Source organism: Macrosteles quadrilineatus, unplaced genomic scaffold (genome assembly GCF_028750875.1).
Source record: "Macrosteles quadrilineatus isolate MER2022 unplaced genomic scaffold, UCM_ALF_1.0 Scaffold_5__1_contigs__length_97177068, whole genome shotgun sequence".
NCBI classification, from domain to species: Eukaryota; Metazoa; Arthropoda; class Insecta; order Hemiptera; family Cicadellidae; genus Macrosteles; species Macrosteles quadrilineatus.
In genome coordinates, this window is record NW_026542598.1 from 61,981,674 (window position 1) to 62,007,857 (window position 26,184).

A 26,184-nucleotide genomic window follows, 5' to 3' on the forward strand; every position below is an offset into this window, starting at 1 on the left:
GCTTTTTACCATGCGGTTGGCATTCTGGGTTATAGTAGTATGTTTTCTGTGTTGCTAGGCAGGGGTGACAATAAAACAATTCTATTGCAATGCTATGGATTCTGATTGTGTATTTAAAAGTAAGCGGGCAGCTGATTTTGCGGCCTTAGGGATGTAAAAACCTGCTCGGTCCCCAAATGACGACGAAAGCTGGCATGGCCAGCAAAACGTAACTTTCAGCCACTAAATAACGTATGTAAAACAGCTGAAAACATCATCGTGTGGTGAAAAATATTTTTATAATTTTAAAAGTTGAATTGTTACTGTAGTCAATCAACAGTCATTCATCAGTTGTGTTCAAAATGTTAACAATAACTATGTACCTGTGACCTGTGTACACCTTTAATCCGTGGTATTATATACAACCAGTTTTCTTCGTGTACACCATTTTGCCTAGCTGCTGCAAGCTTACTTTGTATTTTTACGTCAAAAATATTGAGTGTGACAAAGTAAAAGAGGGTAAGCAAACTGAAACAACAAACCCAATCCCGAAAAAGCAAAGAAAAAAATGTGTAATGTTAAAATAAAACTTTAAACAGAAACCCCCAGCTAAAGTTTTAGGCAACCTAATGTAGTGTTTATAGTACAACTGTATTAGGGAAATTAGGTAAAAGAGGATGATTAGTAAGAATAACACGTTTATTAAACAAACAGAATAATAAACATTAGGATAATTGAAAGGCACATAATTAGCACTCTAGTTTTACATGTCAGAAGACTTAAATTTGTAAACGTACAGCACAGCATAAATATTACAGTCTTCAATTAAACAATGTGTGTTAATATTTTTATTGTGACAAATCAAATTCATTGAATATCAAGCTAGCATTTACAACCCTAACAGAAATTTCAAAGTTTTAATACAAAATACAAGACATTACATGATATCTGACAGTAGCCAAACAAACTTGGATTTATAATAAAAATAAATGTTTTCATTCAATTTTCAGTTTGATATAAAGTTGTATAAAATAAGTCTTGTGGTTATTGATGGTTCTGGAAACATTACACAATACTTCAATTAAGGCACATACACATCACATTGTTTTAGGTACCTTTTTAGGGGGCGTTTTTTGTTATTTAGACTTAAGCAGTGAGCCACAAATACAACTGGAGGGAGGTAGCACTGAATGAGAGAATTGAGACATTGGCTGCCATTGTTACAATGGGTGAAGTACATTGTTGTACTTAGTGCTGTACTTAGTGCATTGGAACTAGAATATGGAATTGTATTAAAGCCATGAGCCAAATGATTTGGCCGATTACCCTTGTTGGTACTAAAATATTACAATTTTACAGCATGTCTAATTTCTAGCAATATTTCCGTACCAGTGCTACCTCCAGTTGTATTTCTAGCTTAGTGACATAAAAGATTAAAAATGTTTTCTCTAAGTTTTGTCAAAAGTTGTATATGATAGGCCTAGTAGCATTTTGTTCACTTGAATTAGTTTAATTGCAAAACAGCTAAGTTCTTAATATTTTATTTGGCCCACTCTTTGCTCAATGGTAACTGAACAAAACAAAACTTAGGCTACTTATTTATTCCAAGTTACATTTATAGACTAAACTAATTCAGGGGCTACAAAATGGAATTTCGTTACATTTATAAGTTACAGGAAATGGTCCTAGGTAGGTTATAAAAGTTCTAATGTACCAAAAAGATTAAAACTAAGATAAATGTAGTTTTACAATCACACTATTTCCAATTATTGGTTTGAATACTATTCTATTAAATCAAACAGGCCTATTCAGGGCATAAAATAACATGTTAACTGGGTGAAACCAGTGCTGAGATTTTGTCGCCCAGTGACTATGGGTGGTGCCAGCATATTTTTTTAATGATTCACATTTTAAATGTATTAGAATTTAAAAAATAACATTATGTAAATATTTTAGAGTATTGAGCTGTGATTTTGGCCCAAGAGGTTGTGAAAGGAGCCTTGGCCTGTTACAACATTCTAGAATACATAATTAAGTGAGATTATAGGCCTATGGACTATTTACAAGCAAATAAAATTGAAAAATTCATTAAAAGATACGTAGAAATGTTGTGATTTTCACTTAAATTTATGGAAAAATTTTCGGGTGGGACCTTTTTGATGAGGGGGGGGGGGTATTAAGTCCGGCACCACTGTCGCCCAGTGGAAATCCCTTAAAATAAGCTCTGGGCCTATTTGTTATTTTCATTACTGAAGTAAGACTTTTAAGTGGCCAGTTAGAGGGACCTCATAATGACAACTGCGGACTAAATCAAATGTGTTGGTCAACATGTCTTTCCTAAACTCAATAAAAAAGTTGACACACAAGGCTTGCCATGTGTGACAGCATTTTAATCTAAATTGAAATGTCACTTTGGCTACTAGTTGCACAAATAAGTTTACAATATAAAATAGGTACTATGAACACCCCCATTTACAATCACGTGTACAGTTATTATTATTATTATACTTAAGTATTATTACAGTTCTGTATAGATGGAAAGGGGAGATTACTACATCCAATAAATAATACTTAGCAGCACTTACATAATCACATTAAAATGCCAATAAAAGAATACGATAAAAAATGTGAGCTTAAAAAGAATATTGCCATGTGTATGAATATCACAAATACGACACCAAACATTATCATGCTGGCACTTCTTCCCCTAAATGTATTAGTAACACTCATATAGATATATATTTCCCTTGTCTGACTAAAATAAATTGTCAATCAAAAGGTTGTCAATTACTCTTATTCCTCTTAAAATTAAAATAGATCAGACTAGACTCATTCTTTGGCACTTTATATTTTAGTAGTAACTATTATTATTATTGTAATAAATATTAACAGCCATAAATTTTAATAACACTTATTTGTTTTCATGGGATTCACTGATGTAATTTAACACCTAATTAAAACTTGAATAAACTGAGTTTTTACTTACTCAAACAAAATAATTGATATTGTGATAAAGAACACAGATTGTGACCAAATGAATTGATGAACATAATAGACTTTACCCTTTACTTTTCATTTGGTTTTAAATACCAACTCAAAGTAATTATGTGAACAATGGTTTAATTGCTTTGTTATCTAGAACATCTGATTCAGCAGCCAGCATTATTTATTAGTCAGAAGATTAAACGACTAGAATCAAGTTTCTACATCAAAAACCTCTACACTTTTCTATGGATTAATTTTGGGAAAAGCTGGTTAAACCATTCGGTTTAGAGTTAACTAGCTAAGAGTTAAATTAGCACCTGATAGCATTTGATATACATTAATTAGCATTTGATATACATTAACCCATTGACGACAGATTTTTTTTTAAATTCATCCATAATATTTTTTTGAAAATGTCCTTTTATGTTTATAAACGTACATGTATTTCAACAGACTTGTCCATACTTAAAAAAAATCTGTGTCCTCCTCTGTATCAATTTAAAAAGAAGCAGAGCAGATGTTGTGTGCAACCGTTTTGAAATTACTAATGCTGTAACTTCCACCCAAGCCGCGGACACTGCTTATTTAAGGTAGGTCCTCCACTCCATCTAAGCCATACATTAACAGCAGGGTGTCCACAAAAGATTTGTCATTAATTTCCATGACTTTCCATGACTATCCATGACCATTTACCATTGATTTCCATGACTCACGAACTAAACACGCAAATTATAATACAACATACACACACAAATAATACTGCCTGGACATGTTATTTTGCAGAAAATACTGAAATATGTAATAACAGATAACAATGGAGTACAATAGGTACAACAATTAACTAAAACAAACCGAAAAATCATAAAATAATACAACTGTAATAAATTGAATTGTCGAACATCTGTGAAAAATCCTAAAAAATGCTACAACAGTCCGGGTTACGGCTGACTAGAGCATTGAATGGTCCCCTCAAATCCATCCATAATTGGAAATTTCCATGACTTTCCATGACTTCTTGCCTATTTCCCTGACTTTCAATGACCAAAGTTTTTTTCCATGACTTTCCATGACTATCCCTGACTTTCCAGAATGTGGACACTCTGTAACAGGCTCAATATGGATTACATATGTCAGGGATTTGAACCCGTGCATGTAGAAAAAACTTGAACACTACACTCATCAGACTTAGCCAACTGAACTATCATGACACCGTCGGCCAAACGGGTTTAAGCACACGATGACACTAGCGCTTGCAGGCTAGATTCAACATTTAAAAATTAGTTTTTTTTAAATTTGATTTAAAAATTATATGTACTAGAGGGCTGGTGGGTTAGCAGTATGACTATCTCGCGGCGAATTGAGGTGATGTGCTAGACCTGAAAGTCGTTGTCAATGGGTTATATTTGGTATTATAGATTATAACACGCTTGGATCAAATATAAACGCACCTGATTTCTAAAATAAAATCAATTCTGAGCATTGTTTAGGCCTACTTTACTACCATTATTAAACCTGTTGCAGTGTTTTCTTCTGTTATACCACAAAAAACTACAATTTGTACATTTGGTTGATCATTGATTGAAAACATGACTATGTCCTTTTCTTGGATGCGAGAAAGGTTTTCTGCATCAAGATTAAGGCGTTTGTTGTCAACAACAATGGGCCCCACAGCATCTTTTACAACAAGGAGTAACTTATCTAAGGACAATTCACCTGTGCCATGAGGACCGTAGTATTGGTACATTCCAGAAGTTAAAGCTTCCCACACAGGTATAGTGCTTCGATCTTTAGTGTTTTTCATATCTTTGAGCTTGGATTTGATTTTGTAAATAGTACTATCAGTGGTTACTTCACTTAAAATTTCTTTCAATATGTGATTACTTACTTCCCCTCGTACCCCAAGCATGCTATGGAATATTTCAACACTGAATCCATCCCCTGATGCTGCTTTAGCTGCTTTTAGGGATTTCATGTATTCGTCAAGTTTTCTTTTATGCTCGCTTACAACGACATGTTTTACAGAATCTAATATGTCTTCAAAATCCTCAATATCATTGCAACACAAATTACTTGCATCAATAACCTCACTGCAACTTTTCAGAAGGTTTTGAGTTTCTGGATTGAGGTTATCATCATCTAGGCTTTCACATTCATCATTGCAGTCGAAACTGGCGGGGTTGTAATCCAACTTCAAACTCTCATGCAAACTAATAACCGATCCTTCAGCTTCATTGATCAATAATTCCATCTCATCTTCCATATCAATTACTTTGGAGCAAAAAATCTGTTTCAGTTCCTCAGAGGCAGTTTCAAATAATTTGGAGACAAATTGTAAGAATTCATCAATAATTGAACTGAAAAATTTGTTTATCCGGTTCACAACTTCCAAGATTTCATCTTTATGGTTGTTGTACAGTTTTATGAATTTTTCTCCCAGATTTTTCAACAGAACAAAATCAGAAATTTCATGAGTTCTCCAGCACATTACATCATGACCGATAGATTGGCATGTATAAAGAATCTCTTGCAATCTCGGAGAATATGCTTTCACAGCCTCAAACAAAAGCAACTGTAGGGTTCCTGATATTCCCACCGTTGCAAATTTATTGGTTTCCTCAGAAACATTAACTGGTAAACCCTTTGCTTTTCTTTTAGCAACTCGTCTTCTTAAATTTCTTTTCTGAGTCTTGGTCAACTTCTTTTGAGATGATGCTTCCACTACAGCTAGATTCATATTGTTAACAAGCTGTGATGTCGCTTTTGCTGAGGCAATTGCATTGCAAAGAAACAACAACTCACATGATAGGTCAAAAACATCTTTCTTCGAAAGGCTCCCTTTGTTGTACTTATCAGCAAAGTTGAAGAGGTTTTCTACAAAGCCAAAACCGCTGATCACAAGAGAAGATGCTGTTAGTGCGTGTAATCCAAATACACTGAGCTTACCTAAGGATCGACCACTTTCAACTACTTTTTGAGCTCCTCTGAGTGCAGCCATTTGCGACAAGCCAACTGCTGATGATCCAATGGCCATCCAGGCAGATCTGGACTCTTGATCTTTCAGTCCGATGGATTGATCATGTTTATTCCTATCATACAAAGAGCCAACACTCCTAGTTACACTGTACACTCCAGTGCAGAGAGCAGTAGCTCCTGCTGCAGAGAGGGCTACAGGTGCCACAGACACAAATGCTCCTGCAGCAAAAACACCTGCAGCAGCTACGGCTGCCACTGATCCAGCTGTGTCCAAACAGTTTGTAGCTTTGTTGAATAGCTTACTTGCAGGCGAAAAGGCAAAGCCCACAACAAGTTCTTTTTCCATATCATACTCTCCGCCTACTGGGAAGCAGTATTCACATTCAGGTAATTTGTTATTTTCAATAAACATATCCCAGTTCAGGTAAACTCTGGAATTAATATCAATGAATAAGTTCCCAGTGTCAGTTATAATCCTAAAAACTGGCGTTTCACATAGGGAGCCTTTGAGATTGAGGATTAGTATTGTACAAGAAAATTTGATTGGATCACGATCACTCTTTTCTATAATTTTATCGCAGATAGATTTTATGTGCTTCAATTCCTCTTTCTTATACCCCGTGTTGTAATTTGTACTGCTGGGCAATTCTTCTGGTTTCCCACACGTAGCATATCCCACTTTTTTTTTAAGCAGGAAAAGGTCTTTCTTATCAATTTCATCGCAATGTCTTGATCCCAAAGTTTCATAATAAGCAGCCTGCTTTTCAATAGCCAGTTGTTTCCACTCTCCCTCTTCCATGATAAGAGTAACTCCTGAAAAACAATTAATTATAATGAAATTTTCTATCAAAATTGTTTATAAGATAGGTTTTGCCCTATCTTATCCCTATCTTTGACCCTAAGGATTTGTTATGCACTATTTAATTTTATGATTTTAAATGTTGCTATCTAAATTATCCTTGTATAGGATATAAATAATTAATAAATATAGTTGTATTTAGACCACACCACTTGGCAAACACATCCCTACCCTCCATTTACACTTCATGGGTGTACTTGATTTTAAAACACAATCGGTGACACACAGAGTTTTTTTGGGGTCGTTTAAACATTAGAAAAACAATGTTCTTTATATATTTTATTATGATATTCTGTATATTTGCATTACTTTGTAAGATTTCGAGTGTGCCAAGCCTATCTGAAAAATTGAGTTACTTCTTTACAAGACTATAAGATTTGTTTTCATCTAGCATATTTTCAGTTTGCCTGTAATTAGACATCATAAAATAATTGAGATGGGAAATACCATTACTTTGCAGTAATAGTCAGGAACATTCCTTAGCTTTTCGGTAATAGGTGAAATAATACTATTGTTTTTGTTACCTATTACTTCCCTTTCCAGTACATTTCAGCCGGTCGTTCTTTTGCAGGATTATCTTTAGTTACTTTAATTCCTTTTACAAGTCTATTACACCTTGATTATTGTAACTTTCTATTTGCCATGGGACGAAAATAGAATTAAATTATTAAATACAAGACTTGTAATACTGTTTTCAGCATCAAGTAATCTTTTCAACATATGCTTTATCTTTATAAGTTTATTCAAACGATCCAGAGGCCATCATGAAATAAAACAAAACTTCTTTTCCCAGGTAACACGTAAGCTTACGGCAAGCCTTGTCAAAGGCTTGTCTGGAAAGGCCTTTTTATATCAACTTGTGCCAGACTTGTGGCACGCTTGTGAAGAAGGCTTACGGGGAACAGCTTGGGGCCAATTCGTGGAAGGTGTATCACGACAAGCAACGTAGTTGTAATTTTCATCCATCGCAGCGCTAGCGGCGCTAGTCAGTCTACTACACAACAACAAAACAACCGCCATTTTATTTGTGTTTGTTTGGCCGTCTGGCGTCTGCGCTTGTTCTTTCTTGTTTTCGGTTAAGTGTTTATTTTTCCTTAAGTTTTGAGTTTATATTTCGCGTTAAGTTTAAATTTTTAAGTTTATAAAGTTTGTATACAGCCCTAAGTAAATTTATAAGTGCTTTTGGTTAATTAGTAGTTTTCCTCGGTGATAACTTTGAAACCTACTGCGATTTTCAGGTGAGTAGAATAACCTAGATTTAGCAGTAAGTTAATCAGTAATTTTAAATAAGTTAAAGCAGCCAACTTAACTTAAGTTTATAAGTTATTAATATAATGATTTAAGCATCAACCGTTTGATTTAGAGCCTGGGCCTAGTCTAGACATAACTCACAAAAGTCTTACCGGTACCTAGCTAAAAGGCCTGCCCTAGGCTATTTGATTTATGATTTATGTACATCAGATGTACATTTATCACATCTTATACCTTCTTAACTTTTTTAAAATCTGTTTTCACTTGATCACTTGAAAAATTGGCAGTCAATTTAGTGTTTGTTAAAAACTTTTCCAGGAAATGTTTTAATAATGATTCATTATTGGTAGCCCAATAAACCTGAGGGCTGATATAAATGATTTGATATAAAACTGCAGCACATTTTATTCTGTCACAAAGTGTCAAAACACCTAGTAATTTGCTATTGGGAATGTTCATGTTCATTTGTTATGTTAGGGTCCCATAATAACTTAAGCTACTTAGCTAACCTAACTCATGTGTTAATTAGCACCTCGACTGTAGGCTGCTAGCCTTGATAGACTCTACTAAGTCAATCAAAAGGACTAGGCTAAACATAGGCCTACCCTCCCTGGTACTTACAGTTTCACATAGAGCCGTCTGCAATAAGTTTTTGGATGAGTAAGGATAAAAGTTAACTTAGGCCTAAGTTACTTATTATCAAAATGATGCGTATTCTTTTCTCGCACAATAGACTTTGCCCTCGTGGCAAGCTTAGCACTTTTCGGACGAAATAAGTAAATACAGTGGAACCTTGATGACAAGTAACAAGACCCTCGATAACAAGTCACCCTTGATAACAAGTCTCATTTTTAAATCCCCTAGAATTTATTTTACCCCTAATCACATGTTATTGCAAACCTCGATAATAAGACAACCTTGATAACAAGTCTTATTTTATAATCCCCTTGAGAGCCTTTTTATCAAGGTTCTCCTGTAATTCTTACTTAGCCTATAATTTTTTTCGGAACATTCCAAAAAATTTTCTAGCATCGAAACGCTTAAACGTCACTTTGCTTTAGATCAAGTTATGTAGGCCAAAAGATTATTGTCTCCCGCGGTCACATAAAAATCCTGAATACCCCCTACAGTAACGGAACATCATTATCGCCTTTCTCCATTTGTGGAAAATCTTGACATTAGGTAGGGCTACATATATTATAAAAATAGGCTATGTGCCGGAGCGAGCTTTTGTATATAGTTTGCTTGTTTGTAGATATATTATGTTGATCAAATTTAGCAACTTTATTTAGTCTATTTCACCTTAATATTAACATTTGCTCAAAAAAACATATTTTTGCATTCCCCATAGTAGAAAACCTAAGTACTAGCATAGACAAAAAGAATTAAATATAAAAAGACCGTCAGCTGTGCTGCAGTTACCATAGGTTCTGGCGCACACCGCTGGGAGCGCTATGCAGTTACGGCCTACGCACTACGTAACTACATGGCGCTCCCATCATTGTGTGCCAGAACCTATGGTAACCACTGCACGGCTGACAGTCTATATTTAATTCTTTTTGTCTATGTTACTAGTTAGATCTAACTTTATTCAAAATATGCTTTATGGAAATCTTTAAGCATAAATCCAGTTTAAGACGAATTGATAGTCTGCAGGTTTGCTGCTTCAGGTGTATTTATGCTCTGGTACTTTACTCATTTTGTATGTTTAGTGCACCTTTTTCTAATTTATAGATGCTGTCAGGAGAAAACATTGAGAAACATCGGCTGAGAATATGAAGAAGGAACTCAATCAAGAAGTGGCTGCAGCAAGCCACACCCAGATTGATGAAGAGGTATTTTTTCCTATTTCAATTTACGGTACCGTACTTATTTCTTTGTGATAAGAAATTATTATGAGTAAAGGGCGTTTATAAAAAAACTCCTCATTTACTAGCACCCGTCACCATAGCAACATTTTCCGTAAGGCATTGCAGCTCTAGATTTTTTCAAATTTTATGTGCCACAGTGTTGCCAACAAATGCTGACCAAAAATTTACAATTGGTTGGTACAATGAGTTGAACTGTTATTAAGGAATTAACTTCATATTTCCAATCTGTTAAGATATGTATTTGAAAACCCCAAGAGTTCTATTGACACCCTGTATTTAGGTTGCCATTGGAAACTGTACAAAGTTCTTCTGTTAGTTTGGATATTGTACTTAGTAAAAATGCCATTTAGATTATTCTAACTCTATTAAAAACATTAGCCATACCTATAAAACATTGATAGAACCAGTTAAATTCAGGGTTTATTTAACCTTTTTACCTCACATTTGCCTGTCCACATGGGCCTCAGGTTTGTGCATGGAAAGTTTATTTCAGCACTAGTCTAGTCAATTAGATTTGAATTTCAGTTATATATTGAGTTAAGACCCCACTGAGTGTGAAAAAAACCACATGTAGCCTATATGTAGAGTGGTATTGTATGCAACAATTGTTTTTTACCTTTAATGTCTCATTTCTTGCGAAATCGGCATCGTAGACTATCTTGAACGCGCGGCCAAGTCAGTTTACCGAGTAAGATAGAGTAGTGCGGCCGCGCAAAGCTCATTTCGGTGGCAAAATTCCAAGCTGACTATTCTCCATGACTGAGCATTTCGCTTCTTAGGCCCGGTTCACACGAGCAACTTATCTAGCTAACTAGGCTGTAACTAGGTAAGCCCGAATGGGTAGCGGACCAAAGGATACACCGGTTCACACGAGCGACATGTCAACGGACTAGGTCGTAGGTGTGACGTAAATGAATGTGCATCGATAAACGATGTTTTTAATACATCGATGTTTTCAATACATCAATATTTTCGATACGTTGACATATTTCTGGAAATATTTGATGTTTTTGCGTCAATGGTAAGTGAATTTTTTTTTTTACATTGATGTTTTGGACAATAACGATGTTTTAAACAATTATCGAATCATTTCAAAACTAAATTTGCATTGGAATCACCCAACAAACTATCATTTAAACTATTATAAAGTTTGGTTGAAAAAACATCATTGTTTAGAGTGTATAGGGTCAATATAAAATTATATTATAAACCTATTAATCGGTTACAAATTTATATTTAGCTTATTCCTATATTTGGACTTGTAATACTAATAATAGGCCTATAAAGATAATTGTTCCAAAGAAACGGTTGTTGCTTCATTGATTCAATACAAATATCGATATCAATGTTACTCGGATCCATCACTGGCGACAATGAGAACAAAGGGAAGAATGCGAGCTGCAGCGTGACGACCGATCGCTCCCATAGGGGCCATACTGCTAAGCCGCTAGAGCGGGCGACTGGGTTGCTGCCATGAGTGACTTGGAAGCGGGGCCCGACAATAGTTTGGGACACCAAGCTCGAACGCGGCTCGCTAGTCGTCGCCCTACGCTTGTGTGAACGGTTCCATTTAATCCGGTAGTCCTCTACCCAGTCGGGCTTACCTAGTCACAGCCTAGTCAGCTAGATAAGTCGCTTGTGTGAACCGGGCCTAAAATGGTAGTATTCATTAGTCTTAGACCGTCTCTAATATTAACATCACCCATTCCTGTCTCAAATTTCCCAGTCATCTGTTTTATTAGTTAATGATACTAGATCTAGTATAAATTAATGATATTCTATTTTTTTCTATATTTTAATATCATCAGCTGATTGGTTAATTATTTATTGTTTTCTGTTGTGAGTCAGTTGTCCAATTTATTGTTTTGTTTTAGCGTTTGTACTTTTTACAATGTTCAAATATATTTCTAAAACGTTTAAAATTTATTGAATTTTTACTTGAACTCCTTTAAAAAGTCAAACATAGGTACTTTTAAAATGTTTTGAAGCTAATCCCTGAAAGCTATAACATCTAATAAAGGTTTAAACCTACAGTACCGGTATGAAATTTTTCAAGTGTCATGGAAAAAGGTATAGTGATATAGACTTTATAAACTGTAAAAAGCCTCTATTTTCTCATTTCAGTCCGACCAAAATTAAATTTATTTGGAAACCTAAGTAAAGATATATTAAATTTGGAACACCATGCCCATAGTTGTTTTGCAAATAATTGGCTCACATACAAAGCAATATTTGAAACATTTATCTCATCATAGGAATAATAAATATTTTCAGATCTAAAGGAAATTATAATCCATAAATTTGGCAAAGTCACATAATTTATTGAGGGAATACATGTATGGCAACTTAAAAAAATACTACAAAACATCAATTTTATTGAGACAACAAAATATTTTTAATTTCTGTTTTTCAGGTCTAACAGACAGCAAGCAACACCCGCTGCTGAAGAGTGTTCTGATGACTGAATACTGTACGAATTGTAATTTAAACCTGTGTAAATATTTTCAGAATATAAAATGTTAAGTGCACTTTTACTTTGTTTGATTTCCATTGTCAAAACTTCTCTGATTAAGATAATTTCTCAATTAGTTTGAAATCAACTGTAGGTATAGGAATAAATTTGTTTCATTTTTTGTCATTACAGCTTAGTAAAGCTATGTAACTAATACAGTACTGTGTTACTGTTAGGTCTATTATATGGAGTCAATTTAAATTCAACCGAGGAGTTAGCTCTGTTTAGCATTTCTTCTAATAACATTCAAGTTTTTCTATTAGAGGCATTTATATAAAATTTGCTTTGAGTAAAAATTAAACTACTGATTTAGTTCTGAAAGCTGTATTTAGGGCACATTAGACTTCTGATAACAAGTCTGATATTGCCCTACTTTACCTTACAAAGCTATCTTACGGTTAGTTTGTAGGCATTTGACAAAAATAATTTTTAAGTAAAATACCTTTTTGAAACCCATAGCCTACATTTCTTAAAATGATTGTATTCTACCATGAAATGAACAGTTGTCATAAAACATATTTATTTATTGCTCAGTGCTTTATTTTGGCTTTTAGTTAGTAATTAGTTACTTTTATTTTCAAACAGGATCCAACACATTTATCTCTAATTAGCCTACAGTCCCAAGTCTATTTTTAAAACCTATCATTCTCTATCTGGCAAAGTAAAAAGTTTTGTTGGCCAAACAAAATTTAATTTATTTTACATACATTACTATGAAACATAAACATAATGTGCTTCATTTTAATCTGAGCTATATTTTCAATGATTTATTAATTTGTTTTATGGAACAAAATATATCTGTTACAGTTTCTAAGTTCTAATAAAAGGCCTGTGATAAGTTTAAACAGAAGGCCTGTGACAAGTTTGAACAGAAGGTTTGTGTCAAGTTTAAACATAAGGTGTGTGGCTAGTTTAACCAGAAGGCATGTGGCAAGTTTAATCAGAAGGCCTTTGACAAGTTTGTATAGAAGGCCTGTGACAAGTTTAATCAGAAGGCCTGTGGCAAGCTTGTCTGATGGGAACTAGGAGGTTTGCTACAAGCTTGCCCCAAGTGTACAAGCTTGCCGTTATACACTTGTAGCAAGTTTAAAGGTTTGACAAAAAAGGTTTGTGACAAACCTTTCTCAAGCTTTTTTTGTTGCCTGGGTTTTATCTTCATTTTTTTCAAATGAAGATTAAAAATGGATTTTAATAACAAAACTGGTATTTTTTAATTGAAAGAATGTAGGATGACAACAAATCCGGCCTTAGGCTGCTCCTACATTGGAAGTGGAATTTTTTTCAAAATGGGGTGCCGTCTCCCGTCCTACACTAGGGCCTGTTGTGGTGGTGGGAAGGAGACTAAAGTCAACTTCCGGTCTGAAAAAGCCACTTCCGGTGTGATTTTGGATTTGAAATTATCACCATTTGGTAGACTGTACGCCCAATTTATTTAGTTCTGTATTATTTGTTGTTTGTAAGAAAAGGTTTCCCTCATTTTTAAATGGGTGCACGGGTGGTTTTGGACACCCGGTATATATTCCATAAACTAGGTATTCCACATCATATATAGGTTAGAGTTCGCAAACCAGCATGATCGGACCATGGGCACTGGCTTTCATGGGGGGTTTATGGGGTAGAATGGAGTTTTCCAATTTTTCACTCCAAAAATATAAAACTTCCCAATTTATCTCTAAGACCATTTCTCTCTAGACCATTTTGAAGAGTTAATAAAAACAAATAATTTAGTATATTGAAGTGTTTTTGTATTGTTATTGGTAAGGGAGAAAATTCAAAAATGTTGATCAAACTTGGCAAATCTTATTTATTTCATACTAAGCTAGGTAGTCTTTCAATTATGTTTTACTAAAAACGCACTTTATTGCCCTCCCTGTAGCAGCAAACCTAGGTACTCATTAAACCTAATGTTATTGAAATAGATTTAACTTAACCTAGCCTAATTGAAAATCAAATCAAGCTAATGGAAAATTGCTTACTTTACAGGTTTGCTGTGACGATTGTAACTTATTTAGAAATTATGCATATTAAGGTGACCATAGGAACCAATAGTAATTTATATGCCTATCAATAGAAACTAGATTTTTAACAGAAAACAATGTTGCAAAAAATTTTTCTGCGGTGACCAAAACTGAATAAACTATGATCGTTTGAATTTTATTACTGTAAAGTAATGCTTATTGTCTGCTTCTCTGTCACCATTATTAGGTTAAGTGAATTGAATACTAACACAAACATGAACGATTAAAAGGATCGTCTAGGAAAGAAGAAGACGGCAAACATTAAGTTTTTACGAAGAGGACAAAGCAGTAACTTAGAGGCATTTGTAAATGCAACTGAGCGTTGATTAAGTTATTGTGAACTCAGTTCTTATTTACACATGCGAGATAGGTAGGTCGGGTGTTATGTGGATTCGTGACTGTATTAAGTGTTTTGAAGTTAGGTTTAGGCCTATGTGAGATTAAGTTAGGAAGGTAAAGTTTAGGTTATAATGAATCAAGTTGTTGATTTAGGCCTAAATTATAAGTTATGTTATCTCGAGACTGATTTTGGGTTCTATCCATATCAAGTGATCCATAAATAAAATAATTGGTTGCTTCACCATTTTTTTAATAAATATTATTTTTATCCTAGATACCTATATCAATTCTGGGTTAAAAAGTGATTTTAATTTTTTTTATCTCTTTTGTTACTCCTACGGCAGCCATTTTTGTTTTGCGGAACACTCAAATTTTTGCTCATGTAAGGGTTTGCGTTAACTTGCATAACTCGGTAACCATGAACACTAGAGTGATGAAACAAAAAGCATTTTAATCTGGAAGAAACATCCTAAGTATTAGGGTATGTTCAGTTCATATTTATTGAAATGTTTATCAAAAACAGTTTTCAACCCATCTCAACATTTCATAAGAAAACAGAAAAATTTCAACTTTTGAAGGCGTATTACCATTGGAACTTATAAAATCTCAGACTTCTTGATTTTTTTTGTGTGTAGCAACTCAGTAGAACTGTTTGAATTTCAAATATTAACCCTGAGACTTAATTCCATTAAAAGTTATAATTTTTCAAAAACTGAATTTTTTTGAAAAATTCAAATTTTGAGTCTCAATATCTTTGTTGGGACAAAGTTTAAAAGTCTGAAATTTTTACCAAAACCCCACTGAGCCCACTTTTTATGTGGTCATTATGGTTGTTATAGGCCTACAGTAACTGCTGTATGAATTTCATCTTTGAGATTTACTTTTAAGCTAAGTTACAGTATCATGAAAATTGCAATAAATTCATAAGCTCGGCCAACGCGGCTAGTACTGTAGGTAGCTTAAAGATTAATTTATAAATGTAGGTAATTATTTTATTAATGTAAACTTATCTTAATGTATAGGCCCTACATTTCAAAAATCCAAAACAGATTTTCAACTTAAACTTTGTACCCAAAGTACAAATTAGCCTATATGTAGGCCTACGGTACTAAAAATATTTAAAAATTCATAAAAAGTCGCCATTTCATCGAAAAGTATTAAAGTATTAATACCGTAAATCAAATCCTGCAGAATTTTAAGTTTTATTCATCATTCAATTTAAATAAAACGTAGTCAATTCCAATAAAAAGTGTTTATTATGGTATTTTGAAAAGAAATAACTCATATTCTGAGGGAACTGATAAGAGTCTCCAGTCCCCACAGGAAGTCGTAAATGAGTCACAAAACACAGAATTTCATAACAAAATAATTCATTTTCATAACAGATGAAGAAATCACTCAACACTACAACAACAAAATCCTGGACCGATTTGAGAACTGTTTAAAGATTACTGGAACAAGAAGCTTACTTTGTTTTAGGCTTATTCCTGTACAGTAAAACAGACAGTAGTAATGTTAGGTGCTTCATAACCTCACTAGCAACTGAATATGAAGTTCATTAAACATCAAAAGCTGTAAAAATTACACTTCATACAAAAGACTCTATATTGCACGTGTGTATGACAATCAGTGGTGTAAGCAGTTCAAAAATGATAAATACAAACAGTTCTACTGAGTTGCTACACACAGAAAAAAAATCAAGACTGAGATTTTATTTGTTCTAATGGTAATACGCCTTCAAAAGTTGAAACTTTTCCGTTTTCTTATGAAATGTTGAGATGGGTTGAAAACTGTTTTTGATAAACATTTCAATAAAATATGTAGGCTACTGAACATAATATTTAGGCTGTTTCTTCCAGATTAAAATTCTTTTTGATTCATCACTCTAGTGTTCATGGTTATACCGAGTTATGCAAGTTAATGCAAACCCTTACATGAGCAAAAATTTGAGTGTCCCAAAAACAAAAATGGCCGCCGTAGAAGTAACAAAAGAGATTAAAAAAAATGTAAATCACTTTTGAACCCAGAATTGATAGAGGTATCTAGGATAAAGATATTATTTATTTTAAAAATGGTCAAGCAACCCCTGTTGGATCACTTTCAAAAATACTTGATTGGTGTGTAAGTTAATTCTTGTCAGAGCAGAAAATCCTTTGCACCATTTTTTTAAGGTAAAAACTCTAGGTTCTTATGATAGCCTATATAATTACAGTACTTTAGTATTATCCGGAGGCCACCCTTATACAGCACACTAGCGGTTAAGTTATGTTATAAATATAATTGTTGTAGGACATTCCTTGTTTCATTATGAATCAAACAATACCAAATGAGTCATACTTTCGCTCGCTAAATCCCGACCAAGTAGGCCAAGGTGAAGTCGTTAACCGGAGCGGACACATTCACCTGTCATAGCCTGTATCTGGTGTGGCAGCTAGCAGCAGCGACGCCTTCAACTCGATCCTCGCCGACATCGCTGCCTTTTGGCAGGCAGAACTCAAAGGCCGCTAATTGTAATCATGTCACTTATGGACAGTAAGTCAATTAAAGTAGCCTATGTTCTTTTCATTTATGATAACCCAACCTAACATAACCGCCGCAGCGCGCTGTATAAAGATGGCCTCCAGATAATACCAAAGTACCTAAAGTACTATAGGTTCCCATAGTCACCTTAATTTGCATAATATTACCAGGTACCGTAGCCTATTTATTTATACCATACAGTATTAAATTTAAAACTATTACTTTATAGCTTAAGTTTTTAAATATCTAACCAAATAAATATCAATTAAGTTTAACTTATAGCCTACAGTTATCATTACTCATTCGATAATGTATCGCAGGTTCACTGCGGAAAACCCAAAGTTCCAAACATTTTGTTCCACATGCCAGTGGGAAAAATGTCAAAAATCGTGCGCAGACCCTATTTAAATTGCATTATCCTATTAACCAAAATGTAGGCTAAGTTCAACTTATAAGTTGAGTTACCTATAAATAAATAAAAAGGCCTTTATGTACAAGCGAGTTTCATAATCAAAAGGATTTAAGTTTACCTACTAGATTTAGGTTTTAAATAAAAAAATTCAATTTGAATTTTTAAATAAATAGCCTAGGGGATTAAATTAGCATATCAGCGTGAAACTGGCAATAGAACAGCAATAACCCATTCCACTTCTCCTACCGCCCCTCCGACGAATATACGTCACAGTAAAACGTCACAACAATGATGGCGTCACAGCAGGATTCGTCACAAAGCAGCTGACATAACCTCCAAAATATCAAGTGGCGGGAACTTTTTTTTGCGAAACACGGCAAAGATGGTGTTTGGCGGTACACGCACAGCGTTGATTATGAAGGTTGACTAATATGTATGTATAAAACTGTACAATACGCTGAATGAAATTAAACTACTATTTCATTATTTAGAGAATAAAGGACAATATTAAAGACGTTTGAGGTTATTTAAAGTAGTAACCACCCTCAATTTTTTCCAAATGATAAAATTATTAACTGACTACCATAAAAACCTATTGCAGGCATCTCCCCTTAAGTTTTTCTCTCGTTTTTCTTTTGATACATGTTAAACACATGGTTATGAACAAAAAATGACGTAGTATAGGTTAGCTTACTCTTTAGTAGTGAAGCTAAACAGCTTGGAATGGACTTCATGTGACCTCGGTTGCACGACGATGCTATTACTCAAATTTTTGTTTTATATGTCTATTTACATTATGTAGAGCATATTGCACAACACTAAGCACTTTTTAGCTAATTAAGTAGTTACCGCATCGATTTGAATCCAAATGAAAAATTACCTAAAATTACTATTTGACTACCATAAAAACCTATTGCTGGCAATTCCCCTTAAATTTTTCTTCAGTTTTTCTTTTGATACGCGTTAAACACATAGTTATGAACAAAAAATTACCTCTTCTAGGTTAGCCCACTCTTTAATGTAGCTATGTATCCTGGAATGCACTTCGTGTGACCTCGGTTGCACGCCGATGCTATTACAAAAATGTATGTTCTAAATGTCTATTTACATTATTTATCTGGTATTGAACAATACTGGGCACTTTTAAGCTTATTAATGTATAAATCACCTTGATATTAATACAAACTAATAAACTACTAAACTACTAAAATTACTAATTATCGTAAAAACCTATTGCTGGCATCTCCTCTTAAATTTTTTTCTCGTTTTTCTTTTGATATGTGTAAAACACATTGTTATGAACATAAAATGACGTAGTATAGGTTAGCCCACTTTTTAGTAGTGTAGCTATGCAGCCTGGAATGGACCTCATAATAGAATAATAAATTACCATAAATTTCTATTGCTGGCCTATCCCTTTGGCACGATTTTCTTTATTCTTTCAAAATATGTTTATTACATCATTACGAACTAGAAAACACGTCGCCTAGGTTAGCCCACTCCTTTATAGTTGAGATAGGCCATTTTGATTGTAGCTGGTGTGACCTCGGTTCCATAAGAACCTAATGTACTAAAAATAAACTTTTTCGTTTATACAAGTTAGTTACACCTTAATAAACAATCCCTAACACCATTTCGATAAAAAATATTATTATTTATAAATTTAATGCATTATTTAAAATCTGCCTCAATAGAACAATAAATTACCATAAATTTCTATTGCTGGCCTATCCCTTTGGCACGATTTTCTTTATTCTTTCAAAATATGTTTATTACATCATTACAAACTAGAAAACATGTCGCTTATGTTAGCCCACTCCTTTATAGTTGAGATAGGCCATTTTGATTGTAGCTGGTGTGACCTCGGTTCCATAAGAACCTAATTTACTAAAACTCAACTTTTTTCGTTTATACATGTTAGTTACACCTTAATAAACAATCCCTAACACCATTTCGAAAAAAAATATTATTATTTAAATCAATTTAATGCATTATTTAAAATCTGCCTCAATAGAACAATAAATTACCATAAATTTCTATTGCTGGCCTATCCCTTTGGCACGATTTTCTTTATTCTTTCAAAATATGTTTATTACATCATTACGAACTAGAAAACACGTCGCTTATGTTAGCCCACTCCTTTATAGTTGAGATAGGCCATTTTGATTGTAGCTGGTGTGACCTCGGTTCCATAAGAACCTAATTTACTAAAACTCAACTTTTTTCGTTTATACATGTTAGTTACACCTTAATAAACCATACCTAACACCATTTCGATAAAAAATATTATTATTTATCAATTTAATACATTATTTAAAATCTGCCTCAATAGAACAATAAATTACCATAAATTTCTATTGCTGGCCTATTCCTTTGGCACGATTTTCTTTATTCTTTCAAAATATGTTTATTACATCATTACGAACTAGAAAACATGTCGCTTATGTTAGCCCACTCCTTTATAGTTGAGATAGGCCATTTTGATTGTAGCTGGTGTGACCTCGGTTCCATAACGACCTAATTTACTAAAACTCAACTTTTTTCGTTTATGAACATAAACTCTATGAACATAAAATGACGTAGCCTAGGTTAGCCCACTCTTTAGTAGTGTTGCTATGTAGCCTGGAATTGACCTCATGTGGCCTCGGTTGCACGACGACGCTATTACACAACTTAATGTTTTATATGTCTTTTTACATTATTTAGCTGGTATTGAACAATAGTAGGCACCTTTTAGCTTATTGAAGAAGAAACTACCTCGATTTTAATCCAAAATTAAAAAATTACCTAAAATTACTAACTGATTACCATAAAAACCTATTGCTGGCATCTCCTCTTAAATTTTTTCTTGTTTTTCTTTTGATATGTGTTAAACACATTGTTATGAACATAAAATGACGTGTTATAGGTTAGCCCACTTTTTAGTAGTGTTGCTATGCAGCCTGGAATGGACCTCATGTGACCTCGGTTGCACGACGACGCTATGACACAAATTAATGTTTTATATGTCTATTTTCATTATTTAGAGGGTAATGATTAATACTTAGCAGTTTTTAGCTAATTAAAGTAGTAACAACCTTGATTTTTACCTTAATTGAAAAATTGCCTAAAATACTAACTGACTACCATAAAAACCTATTGCTGGCATCTCCTCTTAAATTTTTTTCTCGTGTTTCTTTTGATATGTGTTAAACACATTGTTATGAACAACAAATGACGTAGCCTAGGCTAGCCCACTCCTTAGTAGTGTTGCTATACAGCCTGGAATGGACCTCATGTGACCTCGGTTGCACGACGACGCTATTACACAAATTAAAGTTTTATATGTATATTTACATTATTTAGATGGTATTGATCAATACAAGGCACTTTTAAGCTTATTAAAGTAGAAACCACCTTGATTGTAATCCAAATGAAAAAATACCTAAAATTACTAAATCTGACTACAATAAAAACCTGCAAACCTGCAGAGTAAGCGAATTTCCATTTGCCAGATTGGATTTACGCTAAAATGCCTCCTTAAAAATATTAAATTTATTTCCTAATGGATTAGGACTAATTTCTTATTGTTTTAAGTGATTTATTACGATTCTTATAAAAGTGTTTTAATATAATTAGTTTAACGATTACTTATAATTAATGTACCGGTACCCAATAGGTTTTTATAGTAGTCAGTTAGTAATTTTAGGTAATTTTACTAACGAGGTCACATGAGGTTCTTCCAGGATACATAGCTAAACTATTAAAGAGTGGGCTACCCTAGAATAGGCATTTTTTGTTCATAACCATGTGTTTAACGCATATAAAAAAAACTAAAGAAAAAATTAAGGGGAAATGCCAGCAAGTTATTAATTTTAGGTATTTTTTAATTTGGATTACAATCAAGGTGGTTTCTACTTTATTAAGCTTAAAAGTGCCTTGTATTGATCAATACCATCTAAATAATGTAAATATACATATAAAACTTTAATTTGTGTAATAGCGTCGTCGTGCAACCGAGGTCACATGAGGTCCATTCCAGGCTGTATAGCAACACTACTAAGGAGTGGGCTAACCTAGGCTACGTCATTTGTTGTTCATAACAATGTGTTTAACACATATCAAAAGAAACACGAGAAAAAAATTTAAGAGGAGATGCCAGCAATAGGTTTTTATTGTAGTCAGATTTAGTAATTTTAGGTATTTTTTCATTAGGATTACAATCAAGGTGGTTTCTACTTTAATAAGCTTAAAAGTGCCTTGTATTGATCAATACCATCTAAATAATGTAAATATACATATAAAACTTTAATTTGTGTAATAGCGTCGTCGTGCAACCGAGGTCACATGAGGTCCATTCCAGGCTGTATAGCAACACTACTAAGGAGTGGGCTAACCTAGGCTACGTCATTTGTTGTTCATAACAATGTGTTTAACACATATCAAAAGAAACACGAGAAAAAAATTTAAGAGGAGATGCCAGCAATAGGTTTTTATGGTAATCAGTTAGTAATTTTAGTTAATTTTTCAATTTAGGTTAAAATCAGGGTGGTTACCACTTTAATTAGCTAAAAACTGCTTAGTATTGTTCATTACCCTCTAAATAATGTAAATAGACATATAAAACAAAAATTTGAGTAATAGCATCGTCGTGCAACCGAGGTCACATGAAGTCCATTCCAGGCTGTTTAGCTACACTACTAAAGAGTGAGCTAACCTATACTACGTCATTTTTTGTTCATAACCATGTGTTTAACAAATATCAAAAGAAAAATTAGAAAAAAAGTTAACAGGAAATGCCAGCAATAGGTTTTTGTGGTAGCCAGTTAGTAATTTTAGGTAATTTTTTAATTTTGGATTAAAATCGAGGTAGTTTCTTCTTCAATAAGCTAAAAGGTGCCTACTATTGTTCAATACCAGCTAAATAATGTAAAAAGACATATAAAACATTAAGTTGTGTAATAGCGTCGTCGTGCAACCGAGGCCACATGAGGTCAATTCCAGGCTACATAGCAACACTACTAAAGAGTGGGCTAACCTAGGCTACGTCATTTTATGTTCATAGAGTTTATGTTCATAAACGAAAAAAGTTGAGTTTTAGTAAATTAGGTCGTTATGGAACCGAGGTCACACCAGCTACAATCAAAATGGCCTATCTCAACTATAAAGGAGTGGGCTAACATAAGCGACATGTTTTCTAGTTCGTAATGATGTAATAAACATATTTTGAAAGAATAAAGAAAATCGTGCCAAAGGGATAGGCCAGCAATAGAAATTTATGGTATTTATTGTTCTATTGAGGCAGATTTTAAATAATGCATTAAATTGATAAATAATAATATTTTTTATCGAAATGGTGTTAGGGTTTGTTTATTAAGGTGTAACTAACATGTATAAACGAAAAAGTTGATTTTTAGTAAATTAGGTTCTTATGGAATCGAGGTCACACCAGCTACAATCAAAATGGCCTATCTCAACTATAAAGGAGTGGGCTAACCTAGGCGACGTGTTTTCTAGTTCGTAATGATGTAATAAACATATTTTGAAAGAATAAAGAAAATCGTGCCAAAGGGATAGGCCAGCAATAGAAATTTATGGTAATTTATTGTTCTATTGAGGCAGATTTTAAATAATGCATTAAATTGATAAATAATAATATTTTTTATCGAAATGGTGTTAGGTATTGTTTATAAAGGTGTAACTAACATGTATAAACGAAAAAAGTTGAGTTTTAGTAAATTAGGTTCTTATGGAACCGAGGTCACACCAGTTTAATTCAAAGTTACCTATCTCAACTATAAATGAGTGTACGAACCTAGGCGACGTGTTTTCTAGTTCGTAATGATGTAATAAACATATTTTGAAAGAATAAAGAAAATCGTGCCAAAGGGATAGGCCAGCAATAGAAATTTATGGTAATTTATTATTCTATTATGAGGTCCATTCCAGGCTGCATAGCTACACTACTAAAAAGTGGGCTAACCTATACTACGTCATTTTATGTTCATAACAATGTGTTTAACACATATCAAAAGAAAAACGAGAAAAAAATTTAAGAGGAGATGCCAGCAATAGGTTTTTACGATAATTAGTAATTTTAGGTAGTTTATTAGTTTGTATTAATATCAAGGTGATTTCTACATTAATAAGCTTAAAAGTGCCCAGTATTGTTCAATACCAGATAAATAATGTAAATAGACATTTAGAACATACATTTTTGTAATAGCATCGGCGTGCAACCGAGGTAACACGAAGTGCATTCCAGGATACATAGCTACATTAAAGAGTGGGCTAACCTAGAAGAGGCAATTTTTTGTTCATAACCATGTGTTTAATGCGTATCAAAAGAAAAACTGAAGAAAAATTTAAGGGGAATTGCCAGCAATAGGTTTTTATGGTAGTCAAATAGTAATTTTAGGTAATTTTTCATTTGGATTCAAATCGATGCAGTAACTACTTAATTAGCTAAAAAGTGCTTAGTGTTGTGCAATATGCTCTACATAATGTAAATAGACATATAAAACATGAATTTTAGTAATAGCGTCGTCGTGCAATCAAGGTCACATGAAGTGCATTCCAGGCTACATAGCTACACTAGTAAAGAGTGGGCTAACCTTGAATACGTCATTTTTTGTTCATAACCATGTGTTTAACATGTATCAAAAGAAAAACGAGAGAAAAACTTAAGGGGAGATGCCAGCAATAGGTTTTTATGGTAGTCAGTTAATAATTTTATCATTTGGAAAAAATTGAGGGTGGTTACTACTTTAAATAACCTCAATCGTCTTTAGTATTGTCCTTTATTCTCTAAATAATGAAATAGTAGTTTAATTTCATTCAGCGTATTGTACAGTTTTATACATACATATTAGTCAACCTTCATAATCAACGCTGTGCGTGTACCGCCAAACACCATCTTTGCCGTGTTTCGCCAAAAAAAGTTCCCGCCACTTGATATTTTGGAGGTTATGTCAGCTGCTTTGTGACGAATCCTGCTGTGACGCCATCATTGTTGTGACGTTTTACTGTGACGTATATTCATCGGAGGGGCGGTAGGAGAAGTGGAATGGGTTATTGCTGTTCTATTGCCAGTTTCACGCTGATAATTAGCATTTCTAATTATTTTCTAAAATTTGTAATCCCATTTAATGTTAGTTTTAAGACATGTTTGTGCTAAAAACCAGGCAAGTAATTTGAAATACCCGAAATCAAGAAAAAATTCAAAGTGGTGATCGCTTTTATTACACTCACAGTGTTCAAATTAAATTACAAATATAAAAAGTAAAACATTTTCTTCCCTATTAAGTTTTTGGTTTTTTTATATCATGCTAAGCCATATTTTGAGGGCTTATATTAAGAAATATCAAATAAACTTTGAGTAAAAAGTGAAATCTTTCAGTTCTCACATCCTCTGATGCCACAGTGCGTAAGTTAACTTCCCTAATAATTTTTTTAACAGTTTTAAAACCTTTTAGATTTTTGTTTAAGTTAGGCTACGGTATGCAAAAATATGTTATACCTTTATACCATGTATCCATAGATGACCAGTAGTGACTGGATAGATTTCGTCAAATAAGTTATTTGTTAAAATACGGTACTCATATTACTTTATGATTTGAGTACCTTATTTGATTATAATAGGTATAAGTTAAGCATAATCAATCACAATAATAGCAGGCCATAAAATAAAACATTCATCCATCAACCGTTATATTTGCTTAAAAACATATTAATAGCTTAAACAGTAAGTTACTTATCTTTAATTTAACTAACTTATTCGTAACTTACATGAATAGGACGAGTCGTCCTCTAAGTTGGTTAGGTTTCTAATATTGCGATTCTATTTTAAGTTCTTAATTTTGTTTACATGATGTACTTAGTTATAAATAAATCTTTTAAGTAGGCCTACATAACTGCTAGGCTACCGTATTTCAGTAACTAGATATAGAATTTTCTTACCTATGACATTACATATAGCTGTCCTAATCGGTAAATGTGTTTCGTTGCTGGTTTGGTTAAATGTTATTAGTATAAACACAATGCCCCCCCTCCCCCCGCGATACGGGGAGCGGTCGGCTGGCTGGCTTCAACAAAACTCGAGCGTGTCCTCTCCTTAATGTTTAATCCTCCTATGGCTAGGCCTAGTCACAATAGCACAGGCCTTTAATCTACCATAGCCTACATTTAAGTTAGGTCTAATCATACTTACCCAAATGAAGAAAATAATAAGAATTTGAATGTTCAAGGTAGCCTAGGCCTCGGGAGATGAAGTTAAACTTCAGGTGGAGTATAAAATCGGTTAACTTGAAAGGAATAACTTCATTCACTTGCGCAGCATGTAAGCTCAAGACAAAATGAACTCATTGCTATAAATAGTTCACACAGTACACACAGATGGTCAGCTCAGTTTGTAAATTATCCCAAAACAAAATTACCCACAAAAATATTGACCTGTAATAACATAATTGTATAATGTATAGAAATAT

At 33.6% G+C, this 26,184-nt stretch overlaps 2 protein-coding genes and 1 long non-coding RNA gene across 3 annotated transcripts in view; 1 reads left to right on the plus strand and 2 right to left on the minus strand.

Annotated features, from left to right (window-relative positions):
- LOC128994079 (uncharacterized) overlaps positions 1-26,184 on the minus strand; it is a 33,094-nt gene that overhangs the window by 6,637 nt on the left and 273 nt on the right. The window lies entirely within an intron of this gene.
- Positions 660-26,084, minus strand: LOC128994078 (uncharacterized). The gene is made up of 2 exons (XM_054418315.1): positions 25,908-26,084; positions 660-6,750 (listed from the first exon to the last, which is right to left on the minus strand). Exon 2 carries the CDS (start codon positions 6,734-6,736, stop codon positions 4,454-4,456), a length of 2,283 nt encoding a protein of 760 aa, XP_054274290.1. The 5' UTR covers positions 6,737-6,750; positions 25,908-26,084; the 3' UTR covers positions 660-4,453.
- On the plus strand, positions 7,689-12,446 carry LOC128994081 (uncharacterized). Its single transcript, XR_008490867.1, has 3 exons — positions 7,689-8,034; positions 9,782-9,882; positions 12,332-12,446. It is a non-coding gene; the product is annotated as an uncharacterized LOC128994081 (long non-coding RNA).

Coding starts and splice junctions, on each gene's coding strand:
- LOC128994078 (XM_054418315.1), bottom strand. CDS start 6,736: ATGGAAGAGGGAGAGTGGAAACAACTGGCTATTGAAAAGCAGGCTGCT.